Below are 23,434 nucleotides of genomic sequence, written 5' to 3' on the forward strand. Positions count from 1 at the left end.
CCGCACCTCTATCGCCATGTTCGGCCAGTAAAACTGCCTACGCAATAAGTGCAAGGTTTCCGCGAACCGAGTAGTTTTTTTGGTGGCAATTCAGTTTGGCAGAGAAAAACGCTATGGGCCTCTCGTTCTGCTCGTCATCCCTTTGGAAGAGTACGGCTCCTACTCCATAATGTGAGGCGTCGCACTGTATGTAGAAGTGCCGCTTGAAACCCGCGTGTACCAGGACTGGTGCCGAGGTGAGTGCAGCTTTTAGCTCCCCCATGGCTCGTTTTGCCTCCTCCGTCAATTTAAACTTTCCATTTCCCGACTTTTTCAGGGCGTCTGTGAGCGGACCGGCCATCTCAGCATAGTTTTTCATAAAGCGCCGGTACCAGCCCGCAGTTCCCAGGAAACTACGCAATTCTCGAACAGATCGCGGCTCGGGAATGCGCAAAATGGCCGACACACGATCCGGATCCATCTTCAGCGCTCCTCCACCCACTATAAAACCCAGGTATTTAATGTTTTTATAGCAAAAATTAGATTTGCTCAGCCCTATCGTTAAATTTGCTTCTCGTAGACGCTCGGCAACCTGTCGCAGAATCTTCACGTGCGTTTGGAAGTCCTCAGCTATAATCAGCAAGTCGTCGAGATACGCATAGACGTTTGAACGCATCTCAACCGGAATCACCTTATCGACCAGTCTACATAGGCGTTGTGCGGCGTTGCAGAGGCCAAAGGGCATCATACGGAACTGGTACAGAGGCCGTCCCGACACCGTGAACGCCGTATATGGTCGACTCTGCTCGTCCAGCTCGATTTGCCAAAAAGCGAATTTTAAGTCGACGCTGGAGATATATATCGTCTGATCGAGACGAGACAAGATCCCCTCGATGCTAGGAAGTGGGTAAGCGTCCTTGATGGTTACTTTGTTGAGCTTTCGGGCATCGAGGCAGAAACGATTTTTGCCCGGCCTTCGCACCACGGTGGTACGGTTGCTCCACGGACTATCACTGTACTCGATGACTCCCAAAGCCAACATTTTGTCCACCTCACCACACACCACTTCCTGCATCGCTGGCGACAGCGGGTAATGTCGATCCTTCACAGGCTCGGCCTTCTCCACCAACTGAATTTTGTGAGTCTCTCTCGACGTCCTCCCCAGGCCTACGGCTTCGAAAGTCAGAAACTCTGCCTTCACCTGATCCAAGGCTGCCCTTTGCTCTTCTGACAACTCCCATTCTTCCTGCACTATCTCCTTCTCCGGGCCTTCCACATAGTGAGCGACTTGATCAGCCAGCACTTCTTCCACTAATCTGTGAGATGCCCCTACTGGACCTTCTCCCATCACCTCAGGAGCCAATGAGAATACCCGCCAAAAGTCTACCCCCAAGTAAATTTCCTGTTCCAAGAAGGGGCATACGAAAAACGTTAATCTTTTTACCTCTCCCTTGTATTTCACGGAATTCTACTCGGCCAACGATTGCGCGATCTTCCCCATTCGCTACCTTCACTATAGAAGAATATCGACGAGCCTCCACGCCCAGCTTCTCCAGGAATTCCTGACCATTACACCCTAGCATGCTGTGTGTAGCGCCTGAATCCAACAGGCCTCGCACGGACTCGCCCATTATAGAGATTTCTGCGAAAACTCTCGGGTCTTTCTTGCACCAACGCTTTACTGAAGCAATCACCTGCCTCCTCATAGCTCGCCTTTGCTTAAAACGGGATCTCGCCTTTCTTACCCGCACCGACAGTGCTCGCATACCATCCACTCGTAGTTCAGAAAATATTCTATTTCTGGTTTCTAAATAATTTCTTAAGCGCTCTTCATATGATAAGTTCCTTAACCTAGCATGCAATTTACGTCTATCTAATTCATTTTTATTTTCTTCTACTTTCTCTGCGCAGGCCCCTTCTGTGAGCGTGATTCGCCTGCTTGGATGGCACCCCTCTTCACGTTTCCCGCGCAATTCGGACAGGTTGGACAATATGCATCGGGCTTTCCACACCGGTAGCAGAAAATTCGCCTCTCCGATGCCATACAGTCCCTAAAGCCATGATCGGTCTGCCCGCAGTTCCAGCAAATCAACTTCTGTGGAACACGCTGTGTCACTTGCGCTTCCTCAATGACCTCTGCCTCTTCATCGCCAATCGACCGATCCTGCGCGACCTCGCTGACGTTCGCATTCGGCCCGCGACCATAGTTTGTGGCTTTGGGTGCTCCTCGCCACGAAGATCGAGCCTTCCTCTTCAGATGTGCCTCTATTTCCACGCACTCATCCCGCAGTTGGTCTAAGGAATAAACCCGTAAGCCGTAGACGAAACTCGCTATCTCATCTGTGAGTGCCTTTTTGACGATTTTTACCATCTCCTTTTCAGGTGGTGGCATCTCCAACCTCGACGCGAGCTTTCTCATGACATGGAAAAAGTCTTCCACACTCTCGTTTGACCGCTGCATTCTTTCTCGCAGTTCTCTCATGCGGTCGAACTCGGACGCCGTGCCTCGGAAACGAGCAATTAAGTCGCCCCTTAGTTCCTGCCAAACACCACCGCCATGATCACGGATGTACTGCCAGTACCATTCCCGCGCGTTTCCTGTAACCAGGTGATGAAATCCCTTTAGAACTTCATCCCACGGACAGCGGCATTGGGCTTGTAGGAATTAAATTCGGAACACAAAATCCTCGACTGTCATTTTGTTGCTGTCTCCGTCGAACGTCACGTCCCATTTTTCGACTCGGCCCCACCGTGGCCAAGGTCTATAACCCGGGGGATTTGGATGCGGATCTTCTCGAGGAATCCCACCAGCTCTCCTACCCTCTCCACGACCCTGACCCGAGTGTCTGAGTGCTATCGGGTTTCGCCAATTTCGCGCTTGATGCCCACCCCGTTGATGCTGCTCACTGGATGCGGTCGGTCCTACTCCTGAAGACGGCTCCGGACCAATACCACCTCGCCCCGAGCGAGCCAAAAATGGTTTTGGTGGCGGAATCGGCGCATCAGTCGTGCTAGACGGCTTCCTTTTCGGGATTGCTCCTCGATACTCCTGCTCGTGGTGAACCTCCTCCCGCTGCGGTTCCTTCTGCTGCTGCAGCTGTCTAACCGGCTGGTGTACCTCGTTGAGTTGGTGCATCATCTCGATAAACCACGCAACTCCTCCTGCAACACCCGACTAATCGAGTCAGTGTTCGCTGCCCTGTGTGTCGCATGAGCCTGAGCCAACGATACGTTGACTGCTGATGCCAGTTCGGAAGCAAGCGTGGGTGTAGGATCGGACATTGGCCATTCTTCTGACCTGGCCTGGACCGGTGTTCTTGGCAACCCACCCACAGCTCCAAGTTCCTCCCGATCTTGATCAAACATCGCCCCTGACACTTCTCCTATCTGGTCCCCTGTTTTGTTTACGCGTGATCGCGTATGATACTGTCGACTACCCCCTTCTTGTGGCATCTGCACCGAGCAACACCAATATTACAAAAAAAAGGGAAACTCCTAAACTAAGATAATATATATAAATAAAGAAATAAATACCCAAAGAAATAACTAGTAAGAATAAATAACACCACGCTTCGGACCAATAAATACTCCGATAAATAAATAAATAAATACCGATATAAATATTGCGCCAACCAGCGCCGTTAACGAGATATATGCAATTAAATATTTGAATAAATAAATAATAACATACATGTATATTCGATCGACACCTAAGACACTCAAACTTCAAACACATTCAACACAACACAAAACCTAACAACAAAAATTCCTAACAGTTCTTCTTCTTCTTACAAGATTCATTAAGAGGGGGACACGTGACTAGCCGGGACCAGCAACCGCTCCAGTTTCTGCGCTCCACTTGACAGTCGCCCTACGGATATCCTACAATTACGAACACCACCTTTGTGTGGCCTGTCATCTACTCTAGTCATCGCTCTAAGCGATGGCCGATAAACGAGAAGCCTCACGGTGCATGAGCTCACTTTGCTTGTGATTTGTTCCTGTCATCCATCATACCGATCTGCCATGACAACAGATGCATCGCGGGTTATCTTTACGACTCCCGGGCCACCTACTCCTCACCACCTCCTGGCAGACAGACAACAGGTTCAAAAACACGAAAGCGGCTTTGTTTTAAACAAACAGGTGCGAAACTACAATGAACATTTAACCTACATGACTTACTCTAACTTATTCCAATATCACATTCCATCACAGATTTATTCGATATCACAGTCCACCAGGCAATGTGTCCGTCGCAAACTCCCTGTCCATTTTTTTGTTGAACGGCAGTGACTTACGTTCACTTGCGACATCGAATAGCGACAAAATGTTCAACTGTAATTCGTAAGTCCCTATCACAAATTTTATATATCCGTTAACTGCCTCCGTCTATCCATCCCTAGCATCAATCACCCCGCGCTATTAAGGACCAGCTTTACGCTCACCTTAAGCCTGCAGCAGCGACTTCTGCCGGGACAGCTAAACTGCACTTCGCGAGCTGTCGTCTTCTCCACAACATTTATTTTTTTTTTTTCATTCCCCGCATCTGCCTTTACCAGCCCGAGTGACATTTCTTGTAATACCACCCGAACCTGCGTCAGTCCAGATGCATGCGAATTCGAAAACCATTGGGCGCCATTTGTTACACTTGGCTTGTTTCCCAGAGGGCAATGCCGGCTAGCTGTCGACCCCAGGGCTGGGTAGTTCCCCTTGCCCGCCAAATGTAGACAAAAAAGGAGACATACTACTTCTCGGGACATCAAAACTGACAACAACCTAAGAACAACAAAGAAAATCATAAACAGACGGCTATCAAGTGGGTGAAGCTTGGGTGTTATCACTTCGCGCGCCCGCCCTACCTGTGACCAAACACAACGTTCATTTTGGCCACCCTCTGCTGGAACGGTGACGGCTGGCCTAATCCATGGCTTACGCCACGCGTCCTCCCTCTATTTTAAATTTAAGGCATCATGCTTCAATATATATCCAAGCTTTAATAATCGTAAATTGACAATTTTATCTTTCTCATTAATAAATAGCTATACTCAAAATTATCACTAACCACTAAGAAACACCAAAACGTTCGACACAAAGGCAAACAAGGAAATAACTGCTGCAATTTCGTTCAACCAACAGGGATACCCTCACCCATACGTAATGGAATATGTGTAGTTGACTGGATCCAGTTTTACGGGAGTTAATTTAACTCGGGCCCCTACGGAGGCGTAACCTACCAAGAGCTCTTGTTAAGGGTCCCCGGGACATAAACAATAAACAATATTTTTTTCACAAATCGCTCGACCAAATACGGTGGACTGATGGGACCCCCGCGTCACCCACTAAGGGTTAATCTTCTGGCACTGAACAGCTGATCGCAGATTTAGGTTCGTGAAAGGTGTTGGTGTTTTTACATATTTTTTTTCAATGTACGTTAAACGGTTTAAGCTAATACTAATTACTAAATAAAGGACAACACACGGAACAGAATAACATTTAATGTGGAACGGTGTTTGGAGTGCGGATTATGTTTTTTTCCTTTAAATTCAAACGACGTGGGCGATCGCTGGCCGTGGCCGGTCAGCCCTAAATTTATATAGGTCCGTGTATACGTGTGCGCGTGTGTGTGTGTGTGAATAGGGTTTCGGGGTTGTTACTTGGTGAATGAGACCAAACGTGTGGCACGCACTGGAAGGCGATGCAACGATCGTGCGGGGTGGCTAGAATCGCCCTGGCAGCTAAATCGTTCTCTTTCACCCTCCCCCTTCACACGTCCCGCGCTACTTGGCTCACACACGCGCAACTGGAACGAACTCACTCAGGTTCCGTTGGGCAGTCTTCTTCTCTGCAGTCGACTTTCTCGAACTCCAGTGTCCCTCTCCAGGAAACCTTCTGGCCCGGTTCTGGTGGCTATATTCCTTGCCGGCTGTTTGTTAAAAATTCTGCATTACAACCTATTTTATCGCCCGCCTTTTCTGTACTCACTTAAAACTTTCTGTTTTAAGCACAAAATTTCCAATTTCGACGTTACTCCGTCCACGCTCCACGATTTCTATAATCCAATCCACGTTTTCTAATATTTTCACTCCTATTTATCCCTTTTTCCCTTACTAATACATATAACTAATCCTATCTTCCTTATATCCCCAGTGACGGCTCCAGCTCCCCCCGATGTCACCAAACACCATCGAGCCTCCCTGGACTTCCGCTAGATGGCGCGTCGCCCTCAGCCCTGGCCACCTATCGTTCAGGTGGGACTGGAACAAGTTTTAAGATTTTTTTGCATAATAATAACGCAATAATAATAATATAATCAAATGGGAATGTCATAGATCGGTCATAGATCGATGCATCGAAGAATAAATCCGATGTATCAATCCAACATCGTTATTTGATTTTGACAACATCGATGGAAATCGACATCGATGTTTTCATTCAAATTTAAATCACTAATTCTTTTATATGTACATATACGGTCTGTCCCTCAGAAATATACCAAAATATACCCTCATTTTAAAAATATACCGTAAATATACTGACGAATTATCCAAGTTCCACCAATATTCCTCGATTTTGATATTCCGTCGAATATTATTAGCTAGATAGAATATTTAGCCATGCCCACATAATTTTATTCGATAGGTGAATCAATTTTTTACAAGACTGACTGATTTAAAGTACTTTTTTTTTTATTGGATCAACAACAATTTCCCCAATATTGTATTACATGGTACTATGTGCCGCCTCAACATAATCCAACCTAATATAGGTTATAAAACAGCATATATAAAATAGTAAAAATAAGCACAAGCGTTAAATAAATGTACAGTAACTGTCCACTGACTTTAAAACTGATTGCTTTTATTCCGATACTACTAAACTTATAAAATACCAACCCAACTGTGTCTGCTATGAATGTTTGCCACATTCAACAGGCGCTTATCGCACAAAAATACCGGTTTTTCTTCAACACTGCAAGTATCAACTACATATTGGGTCTAACCACTAACCATACAGTATATAGATGTGCCAGTTCATACAACGAAAGCGTCACACACTGGCTAGCGCGATGCGTACCCCAGAGTAACGTCATCATGAGAGAGAGAGCGCAGAGAGAACATCTTTGCATGTGTTAGTACACACGCAATATGTTTCGACAAAAATATGTGATTGTATGCTTTTTCAGATTTTTTGAACTCTCTCAGTAGTGTTGGGTAAACATCGTTCAATTTACTGAATAAGTTCGTTCGTTCATTTTTATGCAGTTAACTAAGTCGTTCTTTTAGTTCGTTCCTTTTTGTTCATCTTATTCGTTCTTCGTTCTTTTCCGTTCGTTCTTTTTTGTTCATCGTTCTTTTTTTTCATTGTCCCTTTAGTTCGTTCTTTTTTGTTCTTTGGCCTGTTTTGTTTATCGGTCTTTTTGTTCTTAGTTCAATTTTAAAGTCTCATATCTAGTTTTAAGCTTATATGTAAATAATGCACTACAATTCATTGACGTTTTAACTTCTTAAATTTATTTTAATTCGTACTTAGAACTTGATATCGTTAGGACACAACCAACAGTTTCAATTAAGTACATATCTCGTTTTCCATTTTTTATGTTTTAGAAGTCGGGGCTGAAAAACAATAATCAATTTTACTTATGTTGTCCACTATAATTTTAAAACCTATAAAATACACACCATTTTTAAGTATTTCACATATTATTATGTAAAAACATAAGGCTTTCAACCTTATTGGGCGTCAAAAGCGTTCGTCTTTTGCGGACTATTTCTCCTGCTGCAGAAAATAGGCGCTCACATGGCACCGACGTGGCCACCAAACAAAGACGTTTCAACGCATATTCGTATAGTCGTGGATATACATTTTTTCGCTGCGTCCACCAGATCAAAGGGTCCTGCTTTCTATTGATGTTCTCTTCTGCTAGGTATTTATCTACCTCTCTAATGTCAGCAGCCGTGTTACAGCTTGGCTTTGTTATTTGGTTATACTGCTTGTCATACTCGTCCCAAATGCCACTTTTGGTTGGCGACGTTTTGACGGTTTCGATTTGTGAAGACAGATCATCAGCAACATTATCAACCAATCCCGTTTGAGCGATCTTACATTGTAGAGCTGCAACTGTTTTTCATAGCATTCATCGGACCTAAAAGCCCGTTTTTTAAATCTTGGGTCTAGTATGGTGCTCTCTGCATACAAAATATTATTTTCCAAATCCCCAAAACGTACGGTCAACTGCTCTTTGAGTTTTTCTACGACTGCCCGTAGAAAATCATCTTTTGGAATAGCTTTGGCTATGGATTGATGCAGCAATGTGGCCATTATAATAACATTTGATAAGGTGACATTTTTCTCTGCTGAAATTTCAGTTGTTATTTCAGAAAATGGCTTCAGCACTGGCAATACACCATCAATAATTTCCCATTCTGCCTGGGTCAGTACTAGTTCAGGGCGTAGAAGGGAAATGACCACCATAACTCCATCTTTTAAAATAGACAAGCGCTGAAACATTTTGTATGTTGAGTTCCAACGTGTAGGCACATCTTGTGTCAGCTTAAGGTCGGGAAGATTTAATTGGCTATTAATTTTTTGAGCTTCTTGAATCCGGATGAGCTGCGATTGAAAAATTCTACAATTGCCTTTGCTTTGACCCTTACACTGTCAATTGGTCCCAGTGCTTTCTGTACAATGATGTTCAAAGTGTGGGCAAAGCATGGAATATGGCGCCAATTTCCCAATTTTATCGCTGATACGATATTGGCAGCATTGTCTGATGCAATTGCAGTAATTTTATTTAAAATTTTCCAATCAGCTGCAACACTCTGAAGAAAAGAGCAAAGATTGAGGCTTGTGTGCCTCTCACCGAACGCTTCACAAGCTAGCATATGCGAAGATAGTTCCATATTCGTCTTGTCTATGAAGTGTGCGGTTACAGCTATGTAACTCTCATTGGTGAGCGATGTCCATCCATCAGTTGTGAGACAAACTCCAGATGCAGATGCTATCTTCTCTTTCACATTGGCAATTAACTCACTGTGTATATTTGGAAGTAGCACATTAGACAGCGTTTTACGTGTGGGCAACTTATATCCAGGGCAATTTGAAACGTCCTCTATCAGCTTCTTAAAATCCGGCTCCTCCACGATCCGGAGAGCATGATGGCCTTTGGAAATCATTCGCACTAACTGTTTGTCTAATTGCTCACTTTTACGCGCTGTCGGTGGCTTCTGAACAAATGCAGTTATTTCTTGCTGCGATGTTGTGGCGGCAGAATAACTGGCTTCAGTACTTCCTTGTCGTTCAATTTCATCGAGAGAAGCTGGGTGTTTCAACTTCAAATGCCGTGTTAAATTGCTCTGTGAACCTCCGGCTATACTCAAATCCGACTTGCAGTACTTGCACTTTGCCTTTTTGTCATCTATGGCATCGAAGTGATTCCATAAAGCACTAAATTTACGTTTAAGCGACATTTCAAAACAGTTTAAATTTCTTTTCAACTTTCTTGCCAGAGTCCGCCACAACAAAATGTGAAAAGAGCTGCCATACCAACTCAAAAATAGCGAACAAAACGAAATGAGCAAAACAAAAAGAGCTGCCATACCAGCTCAAACATAGCGAACATGAGGAACAAAAACGAACGAAAACGAACGATGAACAAAAAAGAACGACAGATGAACAAAAAAGAACGATGAACAAAAAAGAACGAACGGAAAAGAACGATGAACAAAAAAGAACGATGAACGAAAAAGAACGAATAAGATGAACTTATTCAGTTCGTTCACTTCCATGAATAGTTCATTTTTGTTCGTTCGTTCATGAACGACCCAACACTATCTCTCAGGTCTGGTTCTGTTTTGCCACCAGCATATTTTAGTGTATGGGTGCACATGCATTCTCACGTACTTTGCGTGTGTGTGTTTAGTATTGCTGGCCGCTAGAACTGAAATTTGAGTTTGGTTCTTGTTTTGGGTCTTTTGATGGACTGACCTACCGCCACAAAATAAATGAAGAATGGGCAGGGGTGGGGGTATGGTACACTAGGGCGCGGGAAATAAAATAAAAGCTGTTATTTGTTTGATTTATACCACAAAATATAAAATATTACAATAAGATAATTACCATAGCTCGCAAACGACGGTCAACACTTTTTCCCTTTGCTGTCTCGTCACTGACAAAACCGAAAAAGACCACGAAGGCACGGTCTCTCACTGAGCAGAACACGTTTTGTCTCTTCGCTTGTGTTATGTGTTTCGGGTTTTCAGGTGAGCCCGACACACGATCGTGTCTCACAATAACAACTTAGAAAGACACTTTGGTCAAGCGCTCACAGCAAAAGTGTCTTTAGATGAGCAGAACCAAAAAAGTGTCTGAGTAAAGTGTTTTTAGTTTTTTTTTCGTGTATATGTTTATTTATTCATGTTTTCCGCATCTTTTGGGCTATTGTATTGTAATATGTACATATATTTATTTGCAAAATTGGCAAACGAACATTTTCGTTTTGCTTTTCACGATTCATTTTAAGCTCCAATAGTCAAACCGTATAGAATTCACAAAAATTGATAGTTGCCATAAGCATCACACGTACAAGCACGCATACATACGCAAAAGACACTTTGTTCGTTCACTCGCGACAAGATGCTCAGTGAAAAACAGGAACAAAAGAGAAGTGAAAAAATCGGCCTTTGCTTGAGCGAAGAGCGAGTTGAGCAAAAACAGATTTGATCGGGTCTTTTCAGTCTATTTTCTCAATGTGTCCGTCAATGAGAGGTTTTTATCAGACACGCCGAAAGTGTCAACAGTTATTTGCGAGCTATGATAATTACACATTTATTTCCTTATTTTAAACAGGTTGATTATAAATTATAAAAATTATGCAAACGCCGTCGGTTCTCGACTATATACAATAATATAATTGAACATTTATTTCCTTATCTTAAGCAGGTTGATTATAAATTATACAAATTATGCAAACGCCGTCGGTTCTCGACTTTTTTGTTTATTATAACTAAAACAATGATCTAAATATACAAATATATAAAATAATGTAATAATGTACTTAAAGTCGCCGCTCAAATTGGCTCCCGATTAAAGATCGGTACCCAGGGAACACCACGAGGAGGCCATTATATATTAAATGGGGTCAAAAATTAATCTGACCTTTGAGTCGACTTGATATGACTTAATTTCAAGACTTTTAAGTAATTAAGTCACATCCATGTTCCCCGCCTAAAATTAAATCTGTACATACATATAAATGAAAATGAAAAATAAGCAAAATATAATAAACTTAAACATACATTTTACAAAATGAAATAAAAACCCCTACTGCCAAAAAATTTTGAGCTTCTCGTATGATTTTGCATTTTGATTCCCTATCATCCTATAACCATTTACAATTTTTTCTAATCAAAATCAATACAAACTGATTGAGCAGATGATTTCGGTGTACAAAGCACGGATCGGAAAATGTAAAGTGCCCTGTAGTTTTGGGGAAATTCACTCGGGGAATAGGATAGCTTCTCGGCAGACCAAAATTCAGGTACATCTGTGCGTCCTAACAGCACTGGGGGTGGAAGAAAAAGAAAAATTAACGCGCCACCTATAGGTCAAGGATCGTATATGAGGAAAGAGTAATGGAAGTTGACAGTTGAAGGGTCGAGCAGAGAAAGTAGGGTCCGAGTGTCGAGGCAGAATAGCATTCGCTTTTTTTCGTCTTGGACACTGAGCCAACTGGTAGCTTCTAGTGAAGCTCAGGGAGTAGATTCGGAAAAGTGCGCGAGCTTGCTAGAAAGAGAAAGAAAAGCAGTCAGCAAAGAAATTCCACTGCTAAATTGGGGCAGATCCGCGGGTTTGGCACCCCAGTCTCAGTTAAATCTCAAGGCAAAGAGCACCGCTTCAACATAAATCCACCTGGCAAGGGGACGGCACAGCAGAGGGGAACCATAAACAAGGGGAACCTAGAGCGAAGCAGAGACGAGAATAATTCGACCAAGGCTGGCCCAACTAGTTGAAGAAAGAGACAGTTGCCGTTGGGAAGCAGCACGTCGTGTATCGCGAGCAGATCAGAAGAAAACGAAAACCAATTTTCGGTCAAATTTTTTTGTAAACGGAAGAACCCTTCGTCTCAGTGCCGCAGTGTCATAGAAACGAGGGGTAACGTTGTGAGTTGCAGCGGACACCGCAACTCTACAGTTATACCCGATACTAAGTCAGTAGGAGAGAGAGCCACTCCGGCAGACGCCGCTAATTTGAACGACACGACAAAGAGTGCGTGCGAGAGAGACAGAAAATCAGTCTGAGCGTGACGTCGGTGGCTGCGTAGCCAGTGCAAATTGATTTGTTCCTTTTGGCTATAAAAATGATCTGATCTGATCCAGATTCAGCAATCTGATAGATATGATCATTATCTATAATACTGCTTTTTTGGTTTTCTCGTATCTTTAAAATTGTGGATGCCACAGATTTTTGTTCTTTGTGGGGGCGGAAGTGGGCGGGGCGAAGTTTTGAAATATTTTTGTAGCAGTGACATATCACAGAAGTTTGGATCCAAAACATCGTTGCTCTAGCTCTTATAGTCTTTGAGCTCTAGGCGCTAATAGGGACGGACAGACGGACAGACGGAATTTATGCGGTCGGAATCGATTCCTTCTGGACGTTACACACATCTACTTTTACCACAAATCTAATATACCCCAATACTCATTTTGAGTATCGGGTATAAATACATACATACCTATTAATTCCACTGCAAAGGGGTAAGGGGGATTTCGTTGTGCTCTCCTAGGGCAAGTGCCAGTTTACACATACAGGTACAACAAAAAAAATAAATAAATAAAAAACTCTAGATCCCTCACGAAGATTTATCAGCTGGCATCGAGAAAGCGCTTTCGCCGATGGACCGCAACACTACAAAAGAAACAGTGAGTAAATAAAACCATAAAGCGAAGTCATTTTAATAATCGGTTCTGCCGATGATGACAATTGGCTAAATCACACTTGTTCTATTGGGAAGAAACGAAAAAGAAATGCGGTTACTTTGTAAGTCTGTCGAGCCGTCAATCGAGCGTTTAAGTTTGAGAGAGGGGATCAGCTGCTGACGCAGCAAGGCCAATCTTTGAGTTTCGAAGAATAAAAATAAAACCAAGTTTAAGCGCAGGGGAGTTAAGTTAAGGGAAATTGAAAATATTTGGGGAGGGTAAGTGCTAGTAATGTATTTAAATTTTAGCTTTTAATGAATAAACTTATAATGTCTCCTTAAACGTTGATCTTGATTTCCGATACCCAGCCCCTGTAGTAGCGAGCCCTGAAGAAAAGGGGTCATAAAGAATAGAGGAAGATGGCAGATTATGATCAAGGAAGGGTGGGCGTGGTCCTTCATTCCAGCTGAGGACGACTTTTGATCCGTTCGTGTCGCGTGCGTGTGCATATGTGTAAGTGAAGTCTAATGGCCAAAAGTTTTGTTTCTCTCCGGTTCTGGAATTGTACTTGTACATGACGTTAAGTTTCTTGCACTAGTGTTGTGTTGCTCATGAGTGAGTGAACAAAAAAGAGTTGTTCACTTAAGTGAGCAACTGAACATGTTCCTTCCAAGTTGTTCTTTTTTGTTCACTTGTTCTTTGTTGTTCACTTGTTCTTTTTTGTTCACTTGTTCTTTTTTGTTCACTTGTTCTTTTTTGTTCACTTGTTCTTTGTTGTTCACTTGTTCTTTTTTGTTCACTTGTTCTTTGTTGTTCACTTGTTCATTTTTGTTCACTTGTTCTTTGTTGTTCACTTGTTCATTTTTACTCACTTGTTCTCTACTCACTTTTTGCGCAATTTTGCTCCTCAAAGGGCATTTTGCGATCTAGCAGCTTTGCTCATATTTGCGTTTACTTCACACTTTTTATATTACGGGCAAAGCTGTTTACAATTTTGAAAAATTCACTATGTCGCTTATTCGGAAGTATAGTGAGATTTGGAACCATTTCGAGGAAGTTGGACGCCAGGAAGCCAAGTGCAAGTATTGCAAATCTATTTTGAGTTGTTACGAACCTTTGTTTTCTTCGGGGCATGGCCGGCTAGCCAGTCATCCCAGGGCTGGGTACTTCCCAAGCCCTCAGGTCGCACAATATACCAACTAATTGGACATCTCGAACAAATTGAAACAACAAAAGTAACCGACAAAAAAAAACTGCAAACGGACTCTACTCGACAAACAACATTACAGTAACTTCCTTCAACACAGACGTGGACCAGGTCGAGGTGTCGATGTTTTTACCCCTGACGTACCCTCCCTACCTGAGATCTGAATAACAACGTTTTGGATCTCCCTGCCATGTGCAGCAGTCTTACCCTCTCGTTGCTGTGGCTCCTCTTCCCCCCATATAAAACGCTTAGCAATTCATTTTCTTCGTTATAATTTTCACTTCAATTTCCTACTTTTACACGGTATCATCGCTACACTAAGCCTGCCTATTCATACCCCCCTCATCTTATCACTACGGGCGGTTAATAAATAAATAGATATAATTAATATAATAAATATAAATAAGTTACATATAGATATAATATGGGCGGACTTAAATTAGGGGATTAACATATACATATAAATGGAGACGTCTAACAAAAATAAATAATGGGAGTAAATAAGTTGATTGATGATTTTTTTTCTCTCCCTAAATGGGCGAGGGACCCACACTATTTGGCCAGGATTGTGTATTCGAGCCCAGCAAAAAGCAAGCCAGGATGGCGGAGCTGTGACCTATTCCCTACGGATTGGCCAACAAAAAAAATTCATTTGGGGTTTCTTTACTCCCCCCTCTGGAGCGGACTCACTCTTATGCTTCTTGGGTCTCTTTCCCGTCCCGCTAGTCCTGGTTCCTGGTCTCTCACTGATCTGGATCCCCTGGAATCACAGATTTATTTATCTTTTTTTTCAGGGTGATGGCCACTACTCCATCCTCATCCCACTCACTTTTTCTTTCAGAACAAAAAAAACTAGATCACTATGTCCGGCGCGCATGCTCCTCCGTTGCGGGAATTTCTTTCTCTGAACCCCCTCTTGGCTTAGCTGCTCTGTTTAATGCTCCCGGGCCGCTGATCCCCATCGCTCTCTCTTCTATCGCCCTTGAACTAGGTTCAAGGGCATGGCCTGATTCGGGCTGCTGGCGGCTCTCTTTTCTTTGGGGTATGGGTGAGTTGGCTTCGGGACTCCGTTATGGGATGAGATCGGATATCTTCTCTCATAACGGCTCCGGAGAGCGCGCGGAACTCTCACTCTCCAGGACCAGGTGGCGCCACTCTTCGCTAACCTTTTCCCCTTAAATTTTGGCCTTGCCACTCTGTTCAAACTTCTTTCCTCCTCACCGCTTCTATGGGGTATCACCTATCGATATCTTCGCATGCAACAGAGTTGCAAATCTCAAAGCAACTTAAGCCGCCATTTAAAGAGCAAGCACCCGGCGTCTATGGAGCCCGTTATCCGGCAAAACACCGATGGCCCGATTTTTGTGCAAAGTGCGCAACCAAAAATAACAAGCTTTGCTGAAAGGCCTGTACCAGCGAGCAAAGCGCAGCAGATTGATCTGCAACTTGTACGGATGATCGCCAAGGGTCATCACGCCTTGCGCTTGGTCGAAGAACCAGAATTTAAAAAATTTATTCACGATGTGTCGCACGCCCCAAACTATAAGCTTCCGACGAGGAAAACATTAACCAGCTCCTTGATTCCCAAAATTCGTGACGAGTACACTGGGACGATAATAGAAGAACTACGTGCGGCCACAGCGGTGTGCTTATCTACAGACGGTTGGACATCTATAACCAACGAAAGTTATCTGGCTGTCACAGTACATTTTATCGATGAGGAATCAACGATGCTGACCTCCTATACAATTGCTTGTCAGGCCTTTGAAGCGTCGCACACTGCTGCGAATCTGTGCAGCTTTTTGGAAAAAATTGTGACTGAATGGGATCTCAAAAACAAAGTCGCAGCAATAGCATCCGATAATGCACACAACATTGCTCTTGCTATTAGAACCGGCAATTGGAGTCATATACGGTGTTTTGCTCATACCCTAAATCTAATTGTCCAAAAAGCTCTAGATAAAATGAGCAGTGTGTGCAGAAAAGCTAAAGCTATAAGCGAATATTTTCATCGCAGCTCATCAGGCTTAAAAAAGCTTAAAGATATGCAAGCGCTGCTTAAGTTGGCTGACCTCAAACTAACACAGGATGTGCCAACACGTTGGAACTCAACGTACAAAATGTTTGAACGGCTGTCTATCCTGAAGGAGGCAGTCGTGGCAGCTCTGTCAACAAGGACAGATTTAATTTTGTCACCAGAAGACTGGGATGTCATTGATGGAGTGCTTCCCGTATTAAAGCCATTTTATGAAGTTACAGAAGAGATCTCAGCTGAAAAAACGTAACATTGTCAAAAATAATTGCTTTGACTGGATTACTTCAAAGAAAAATGGCTCAAATATATCCAACAGTTAAAAATAACCTAGTTGCCGAAGTAATCAATGAAATCATAAACGAGATGGACGGCAGGTTTAACGATTTCGAGGCTAATATTTTGTATGCGGAGAGCACTGTTCTGGATCCCAGGTTCAAAGGACGCGCATTTAAATCTACGGAGGCCTTTAAAAAGTCAGTAGCGGATATCAACAAAAAATTGGCTCAAACGATACGGTCACTCCCTGAACCTCCACAAGAAGCTATAAGCAACAAAAAAAAAGAAGAGGACACAATATGGGCTGAATTTGATACCACTTTTCAGCAAGTAAGCCAACCCACCAACAATACGGCAGCATCCATAATAGAAATGGATAAGTACCTGGCTGAGGAGTACATCAGCCGAAAAGATGATCCATTGGTATGGTGGAATCAGCGGAAAGCGCAATACCCTCTACTTTATAACTATATGCTGAAGCGCCTCTGCTTAGTCGCCACCTCAGTGCCATGCGAGCGCATATTTTCAAGTGCAGGCGAAACCATACGTAAAAGGCGCTCCCTTTTAAAGTCAACAACCGTTGAAAATTTAATTTTTTGCATAACAACATGTAAATCGGAAGTGAGTTCAACCTAATTTGTACTTGATTGCTTGTTTGCTTGATTAACATTTTTTTCTCTTATAGCGCTAAAATGAAGAAAACGAAAAGTATAAGAATTCCTATGAAAGGATCTCCTTTTTTTTAAGTTAGTATAAGAATTCCTATGAAAGGAAATAAAAAGTTTGTTTTTTTGTTATATAAATTTTTTTTTTTTTTTTTAATTATAAATGTTTGATTAATATTGAAATGTAACGTATTTTATTTGTGTAAAAGTCTGTGGTGCTTAGGGTTCTGTGCATGAATAGTGAACAACTGAGCAAGTCAGCAACTGAGCAAGTGAGCAACTGAGCAACTGAGCAACTGAGCAAGTGAACAACTGAGCAAGTGAACAAGTGAGTAACTGAGCAATCTAAGAGAGCAAGTGAGCAATATGAGTGAGTTGACTCACTTACTAAAAAAGAACAAGTGAACATGTTCACCAAAATGAGCAATGTTTACCCAACACTATCTTGCACGCTCTTTTAATATAAAAACAAATATCGTAGGTCTCAGAATAGACAAATAAAAAGAACACCACCCTTTTGCCGACGAGACAGTAGCCGGAATGATAGCGTGCTGGTCGACCTCTGAGGAAAACATCAGTCTTACTAACCGTTGTCCACTACAAAAATTTAAACCAGTCTGCATATTTATCTATTTTTGACGTTAAAATTATACATTTTTTGGCTATGCTTCTTTTTAAATTGAATTTGTGAGACTTTGTCTTAATGCCGATTAAATTTATCAAAATAAATTTTAACTAATGTAAAATTCTTCAGAAGGAGCTTTAAGTTTCAAACTACTGCTGACATAGCCAAAATTTTTATTGAGTATTAAATACTCGGAAGAACATCGGACCTCATCGGACGATTTTAAAAGTTCAGAGCATTTATTGCAGTCATACTTTTTCAGCAGCTTATGCAATAAATACCCTGCATTATATCTTAATGCATTCTCATTAAATGCGGCTTGGATACTTAAATCTGTTGCTTCTATCGAAAGTTCTAACTCAGCATTTTCGTTAGTGGAAGTCAAGATATCGTCATCAAAAGTTTTAGACTCTGATGCCGACTCACTTGACACATTATCTTTTATAATGTTAATTAACATCGTATCTTCATCGGGCGAACAGTTCCCAGATACTGTAGTGGAAGTTAGAACTTTCATAGAAAGCATTTTACTAATAATTACATTAAATTCATACATAGTTGGATTATTGTTGGTAACACCGCGAGATCTGATTAAATAAAATAAATTTTCTAATGGGTCTTGGTTTAATTTGGATGTAGCAATATAAAAAACTTCAGCACTTTCACTCCAAACATTTTGGGCCAATGATAGTATGGAGTTGATTGTTAAAATCACCCTTTATGCAGAAGACTTCCTGTGGATATTTAAATATTTTCGCAAATCTGCCAGTTTAATTCTCTTAGCCTGCAAAAATTGTCCTATTGGTTCATTATCTTGTTTATTTTCTGAAAATTCGTAATCATTACAAAGATTGAATGCAGTTAATAAGGTATTTTCAGACAAGTTTAATGTTGGAAGTGCATTCGCCTTTAATTTACACACTCCTAAATACTTAACATCAAAATGCCGGTCACAAATTCGTGCAGTTTTTTTCAGCAAATTGCTATCCAAACCACAAACCTCAACCCATTTATTAAACATTAATAAATTCTGTGGAAATTTAAATAATCTAACAGGGAAATCGGACGAACTATTTCTATACCCAGACAGGAAGAAATAATGCATTTTCTACCGGTTTTCCGGTTATCTTTTTGATTAGCGGACGACATAGTATTTTATAATAATCCAACTATGTAGGTTAATAATAATATTAATTATAATAGTATATTAATTTTAATATAATGGCTAATATAATGCACTTCACTGCGCTCTGACTTTACACACACACTCAACGCATTCACTGGCCGATAACGGGGATAACGCTTTACTCTGCAGGCCTCTTAGTTCTACTAGAATGCCTTGCTTAACAAACACTCACACCCACTTAGATATAAAAAAAACAAGCAATCTAATATAATTAATGTAATTAATGGGGAATAAACGCCACGTACCAGCGGAAAAACGTATCACTTTTCTTTCTCACAAGCTTCGCGCGCGCTTTTTGTCTATCCATCATTCCACGCATTCATACTCACACACACTTACGTGCCCTTTAAGAGTACTTACACTTTTCTAAGAAGCTTGCCACCAAGACATCAAAGCAACAGTAATTTTGAAAACCCTCATGCAATATACGAATGTAATAAACTTTAATATTTATGTACATATGTATGTACATAAGATATTTTATAATTAAATTAGAAAATTTATGGGTATTGTCCATGAGAGTATTCAAGGTGCGACCGGCATCTAAATTTTTGCTTTGCAGATTCCCGTCGGAATGCGCGCGATTGACAATTGATTTGAAATATATGTAAAACCAATTCCATTTATATTTATGCATATTTATTTAAGTATATATATATATTTTTTTTCTTATTTTGTATATTTAGATACATCATTGTTTTAGTTATAATAAACAAAAAAGTCGAGAACCGACGGCGTTTGCATAATTTGTATAATTTATAATCAACCTGCTTAAGATGAGGAAATAAATGTGCAATTATATTATTGTATATAGTCGAGAACCGACGGCGTTTGCATAATTTTTATAATTTATAATCAACCTGTTTAAAATAAGGAAATAAATGTGTTATTACTTTATTGTAATATTTTATATTTTGTGGTATAAATCAAACAAATAACAGCTTTTATTTTATTTCCCGCGCCCTAGTGTACCATACCCCCACCCCCTGCCCATTCTTCATTTATTTTGTGGCGGTAGGTCAGTCCATCAAAAGACCCAAAACAAGAACCAAACTCAAACGCAAAACAGAACCAGACCTGAGAGAGTTCAAAAAATCTGTAAAAGCATACAATCACATATTTTTGTCGAAACATATTGCGTGTGTACTAACACATGCAAAGATGTTCTCTCTGCGCTCTCTCTGGGTCACTCTGCGTCACTCTGGGGTACGCATCGCGCTAGCCAGTGTGTGACGCTTTCGTTGTATGAACTGGCACATCTATATACTGTATGGTTAGTGGTCTAACGAGTTGAAACAAGAGAATAATTGTGTAGCAGTGAGATCCCACAAAAATATGTTATGATCCGCCTCTTTGCCACCCTGGCCTATCGTTCCCAGCTAGCTCACGGGGAAGTCAGGGGTGTTTCCGACCCGATAAGCCAGGGGACGGATTGAACAAAACAAAAACAAAACAAAAACATACAAAAAAAACAAATCTAATTTATAGGACAGACTTGTCCTCGTTGGCACTTTCGTCAGCGGGGATAGTTGGTTTCGTTATCCCTAGCAGGGTCCCACCCTTCCATGAGCGCCACCTTTTGAATCCGCTCCCTTTTCATATTCAGGGTCCCGCTCTTCTTCTCGCTCTCGTCCCACCCAACTACCGTTTTCTATTCACTCATGACTCTTTTCAAATTTTCATTTTATTTCCATTATATTTTCTTATTTATCTTGAACATTATTAATTAATAATCTAGGTTTATATAAAGGAAACAAATACTAACACAAAAATACTAACAAAAAAATTAAACCCTATTTCGGCCGAATTGGCAGCCCCCTTTGATAGAGATTGTTGCTTCCTGATGCTTGCTGATGTTTACATTTAATCGTGGTGTTTTTTGTATGATCGTGATATTTTGTTTAATTGTGGGTCGGACGGGTGTAGATGTGTGAAATGTGATGATGTTATGTGATGTGTTATGAATGAGGGTATACATGCGTGGGTTGTTTGTGGAGGTGTGTGGATGAAGGTGGGTGTATTTCTGCTTTGAAGTCCGGATGACGCTGTCTCTTTCTTCTCCAGCCCTGATACCTATCGGCTCTCTCCAAAACCACCCATAACACCACACTACCGTTTCCAGGATTACTCCGCCGAAACGGGAGTGCCAAGCAGGCGGGCTTTTTCAATTAAGGGGCCCCAAACGTAGGCCATCGCCCACACCCTGAGATTGAGAGTCTCTGGCTCCATCGACTGAGATGCCCCTGGGCTACTGCTTCAGATCCTTTGCGTGAAACACCCCAATACGTGAGCCTTGCCACGTCTCCAGCTCGTACTCTGTCCGACGAACTTGAAACTGCTGCTGGAGACCATGTCTCAGATTCGGCCAGTCCGGCATTCCTACCGTCCGAACATGCATCCAGTACCAATCCCTTGCGTGGCCACTGACCAATGTGTGAAAGGCTTTCAACACCTCCGCCCACGGTACCTGGTACGACGTCTGTAGATGCTCCACCCGGAATATGAATTCCGCCACGGGCATCCCCTTTGGATCGCCGTCGAAGCTAAGTCCCCATCTTCGTATCTGCACTTGCTCCTGCCTAGCCTCTCCGAAACTCGGTCGATTCCTGTTAGGGTTTGCTCCTGCGCCCATCCCGTTGAACTCCTCCACGGGTCTCTGATCGGCTTGGGTCCTCTGATCGGCCTCCAATGTTCGGTTGTCCTCGAACAAGTGCGTTGGATGTGCTTGCTGGTTCGCGGGTGCTTCCTGTTGACCTCCTCCCAGACTGGTTGCATTTGATCCCCGATTCCTTCCATTCGCATCACTCGCCGTTCGCTCTGCTTTTAACGAACCCACCACAGCGTTGATCTCTCGCATGAACTCTAGCATGTCCGCTTGCATTGACGATCTCAGCGCTTCCATTTGCTGCCCGAGCGACGCTCGGTAGGTCTCCTGTGCTTGGGCTAAGGCTGCGTTCACGGCTGAGCTTAACTCGGACGGTAACACCAGGTCCTTACGGGTTCGCTGGTGACCTCCTACCGCTCTGGCCTCTGGGTCCTCCTGGTACAACCCCGCATGTACGTTTTCCGCCACTTGCGACGGCCCTTCCGGCCTACTGCCGGCTTTGCCGTCCTGGGACCGAGTCGTCGGCATGTTGTACGGCTGGTACCTGCGCTGTGCCTCTGGGCTACGCCTTGTCTTTCCCGACCCTTTAAAAATCTCCGGGTCACTCATCAACCAATTTTCCTAACGTACTCCTTTCCTTCGTCTATTCCCTATTTACTTAACTATCTTGGTGATAAATAAATTGGATTGTTTATTATCTGACTACCCTACTCCACTAAACACCTAGTTCCTGGCTAATTAATCCTCAATACCTTCAATCGTAACGAGAAAACAAATAAATAAATAGTGCAATAAATAAATAAGCGAATAATTAATTCCATGTTTAGATAACCAAATAAATAAATTTAAATACATAAATCGGTTAATTTAAATCAATAAATTGATAAATCTAAATATCTAAATTGATTCAATCAAATAAATAAACACCTACATCTACAATTAATCGCCTAATTAAATACAACACTAAATAACTAAATACTTCCTCTCCCAAACAAAAACTCTTTTCCCGATGACTTGCCTAATGACTACTTCTAAAATTGCTTCCAAACAATGCTAGCGAGAATCATCAGTCCTCAACAAAAAAGATGATTTCCCTTTGGGTTTTCTTGCTTCGGCTTTCCAATAGTCTGCTAAATCACTAACAAAAAAAACATATAATTCCCAAACTGCTTCAGACAAAAAATTCACCTTTAATTTGTTTGGTGGGACGAGAGACAACTGCATTAATTGTTTTGCAGGTGAGCGGACCCCCTTCTTTTCCCCTTGCTATTTACCTTCGCTTACTTTTTCTGAGTGCCAACTCCCTTTGCTGTTTCCTCCCTCAGATCACCGTGGATCCCCCAGAATCGGACAACGACGTTACTGCCTCTGGACATAACCCGGACCACGACTCGACAGATCCTCCGGCACCTCTTCCTCTTTTCAGATCCAGACAGCGAGCTCCACGAGTCGGACAACGAGGCTACTACCACCTGGTAATACCTGGACCATAACTCGGGGCACACACTTCCTTCCCTTCTACCTCCGATACATAACTACCATGTCCATTTTCCTCTCTTCTACTCCTCTCAGCGGCTACGACGGCTAGGATTTATTCCCGGCTCGCGGACCGGCTGAGTTTCGTTCTGCCAGGGTTCCATTTTACACCGGGTCTTTAAGACTCGCGCTTAAAATCGATCCCTTCTATTACCGTTGGGCGCCAATTGTTATGATCCGCCTCTTTGCCACCCTGGCCTATCGTTCCCAGCTAGTTCACGGGGAAGTCAGGGGTGTTTCCGACCCGATAAGCCAGGGGACGGATTGAACAAAACAAAAACAAAACAAAAACATACAAAAAAAACAAATCTAATTTATAGGACAGACTTGTCCTCGTTGGCACTTTCGTCAGCGGTGATAGTTGGTTTCGTTATCCCTAGCAGGGTCCCACCCTTCCATGAGC

General features: G+C 42.4%; 3 protein-coding genes and 1 long non-coding RNA gene across 4 annotated transcripts; 2 read left to right on the plus strand and 2 right to left on the minus strand.

Moving 5' to 3' along the window:
- Positions 1–7,323: 7,323 nt before the first annotated feature.
- On the minus strand, positions 7,324–9,650 carry LOC117193750 (zinc finger BED domain-containing protein 1-like). Its single transcript, XM_033398480.1, has 2 exons — positions 7,662–9,650; positions 7,324–7,595 (listed from the first exon to the last, which is right to left on the minus strand). Exon 1 carries the CDS (start codon positions 9,576–9,578, stop codon positions 8,550–8,552), a length of 1,029 nt encoding a protein of 342 aa, XP_033254371.1. The 5' UTR covers positions 9,579–9,650; the 3' UTR covers positions 7,324–7,595; positions 7,662–8,549.
- A 4,082-nt stretch (positions 9,651–13,732) lies between these two features.
- On the plus strand, positions 13,733–16,601 carry LOC117193706 (zinc finger BED domain-containing protein 1-like). Its single transcript, XM_033398433.1, has 2 exons — positions 13,733–13,999; positions 15,371–16,601. The coding sequence occupies exons 1-2, from the start codon at positions 13,905–13,907 to the stop codon at positions 16,386–16,388; spliced, it is 1,113 nt and encodes a 370-aa protein (XP_033254324.1). The 5' UTR covers positions 13,733–13,904; the 3' UTR covers positions 16,389–16,601.
- LOC117193708 lies at positions 14,642–14,962 on the minus strand. Its single transcript, XR_004474658.1, has 3 exons — positions 14,933–14,962; positions 14,794–14,863; positions 14,642–14,726 (listed from the first exon to the last, which is right to left on the minus strand). It is a non-coding gene; the product is annotated as an uncharacterized LOC117193708 (long non-coding RNA).
- LOC117193707 (zinc finger BED domain-containing protein 1-like) lies at positions 16,407–17,178 on the plus strand. The gene is made up of 2 exons (XM_033398434.1): positions 16,407–17,035; positions 17,100–17,178. The coding sequence occupies exons 1-2, from the start codon at positions 16,433–16,435 to the stop codon at positions 17,103–17,105; spliced, it is 609 nt and encodes a 202-aa protein (XP_033254325.1). The 5' UTR covers positions 16,407–16,432; the 3' UTR covers positions 17,106–17,178.
- Positions 17,179–23,434: the final 6,256 nt, after the last annotated feature.

The sequence above is a fragment of the Drosophila miranda genome (assembly GCF_003369915.1).
Source record: "Drosophila miranda strain MSH22 chromosome Y unlocalized genomic scaffold, D.miranda_PacBio2.1 Contig_Y2_pilon, whole genome shotgun sequence".
Lineage (NCBI taxonomy): Eukaryota > Metazoa > Arthropoda > Insecta > Diptera > Drosophilidae > Drosophila > Drosophila miranda.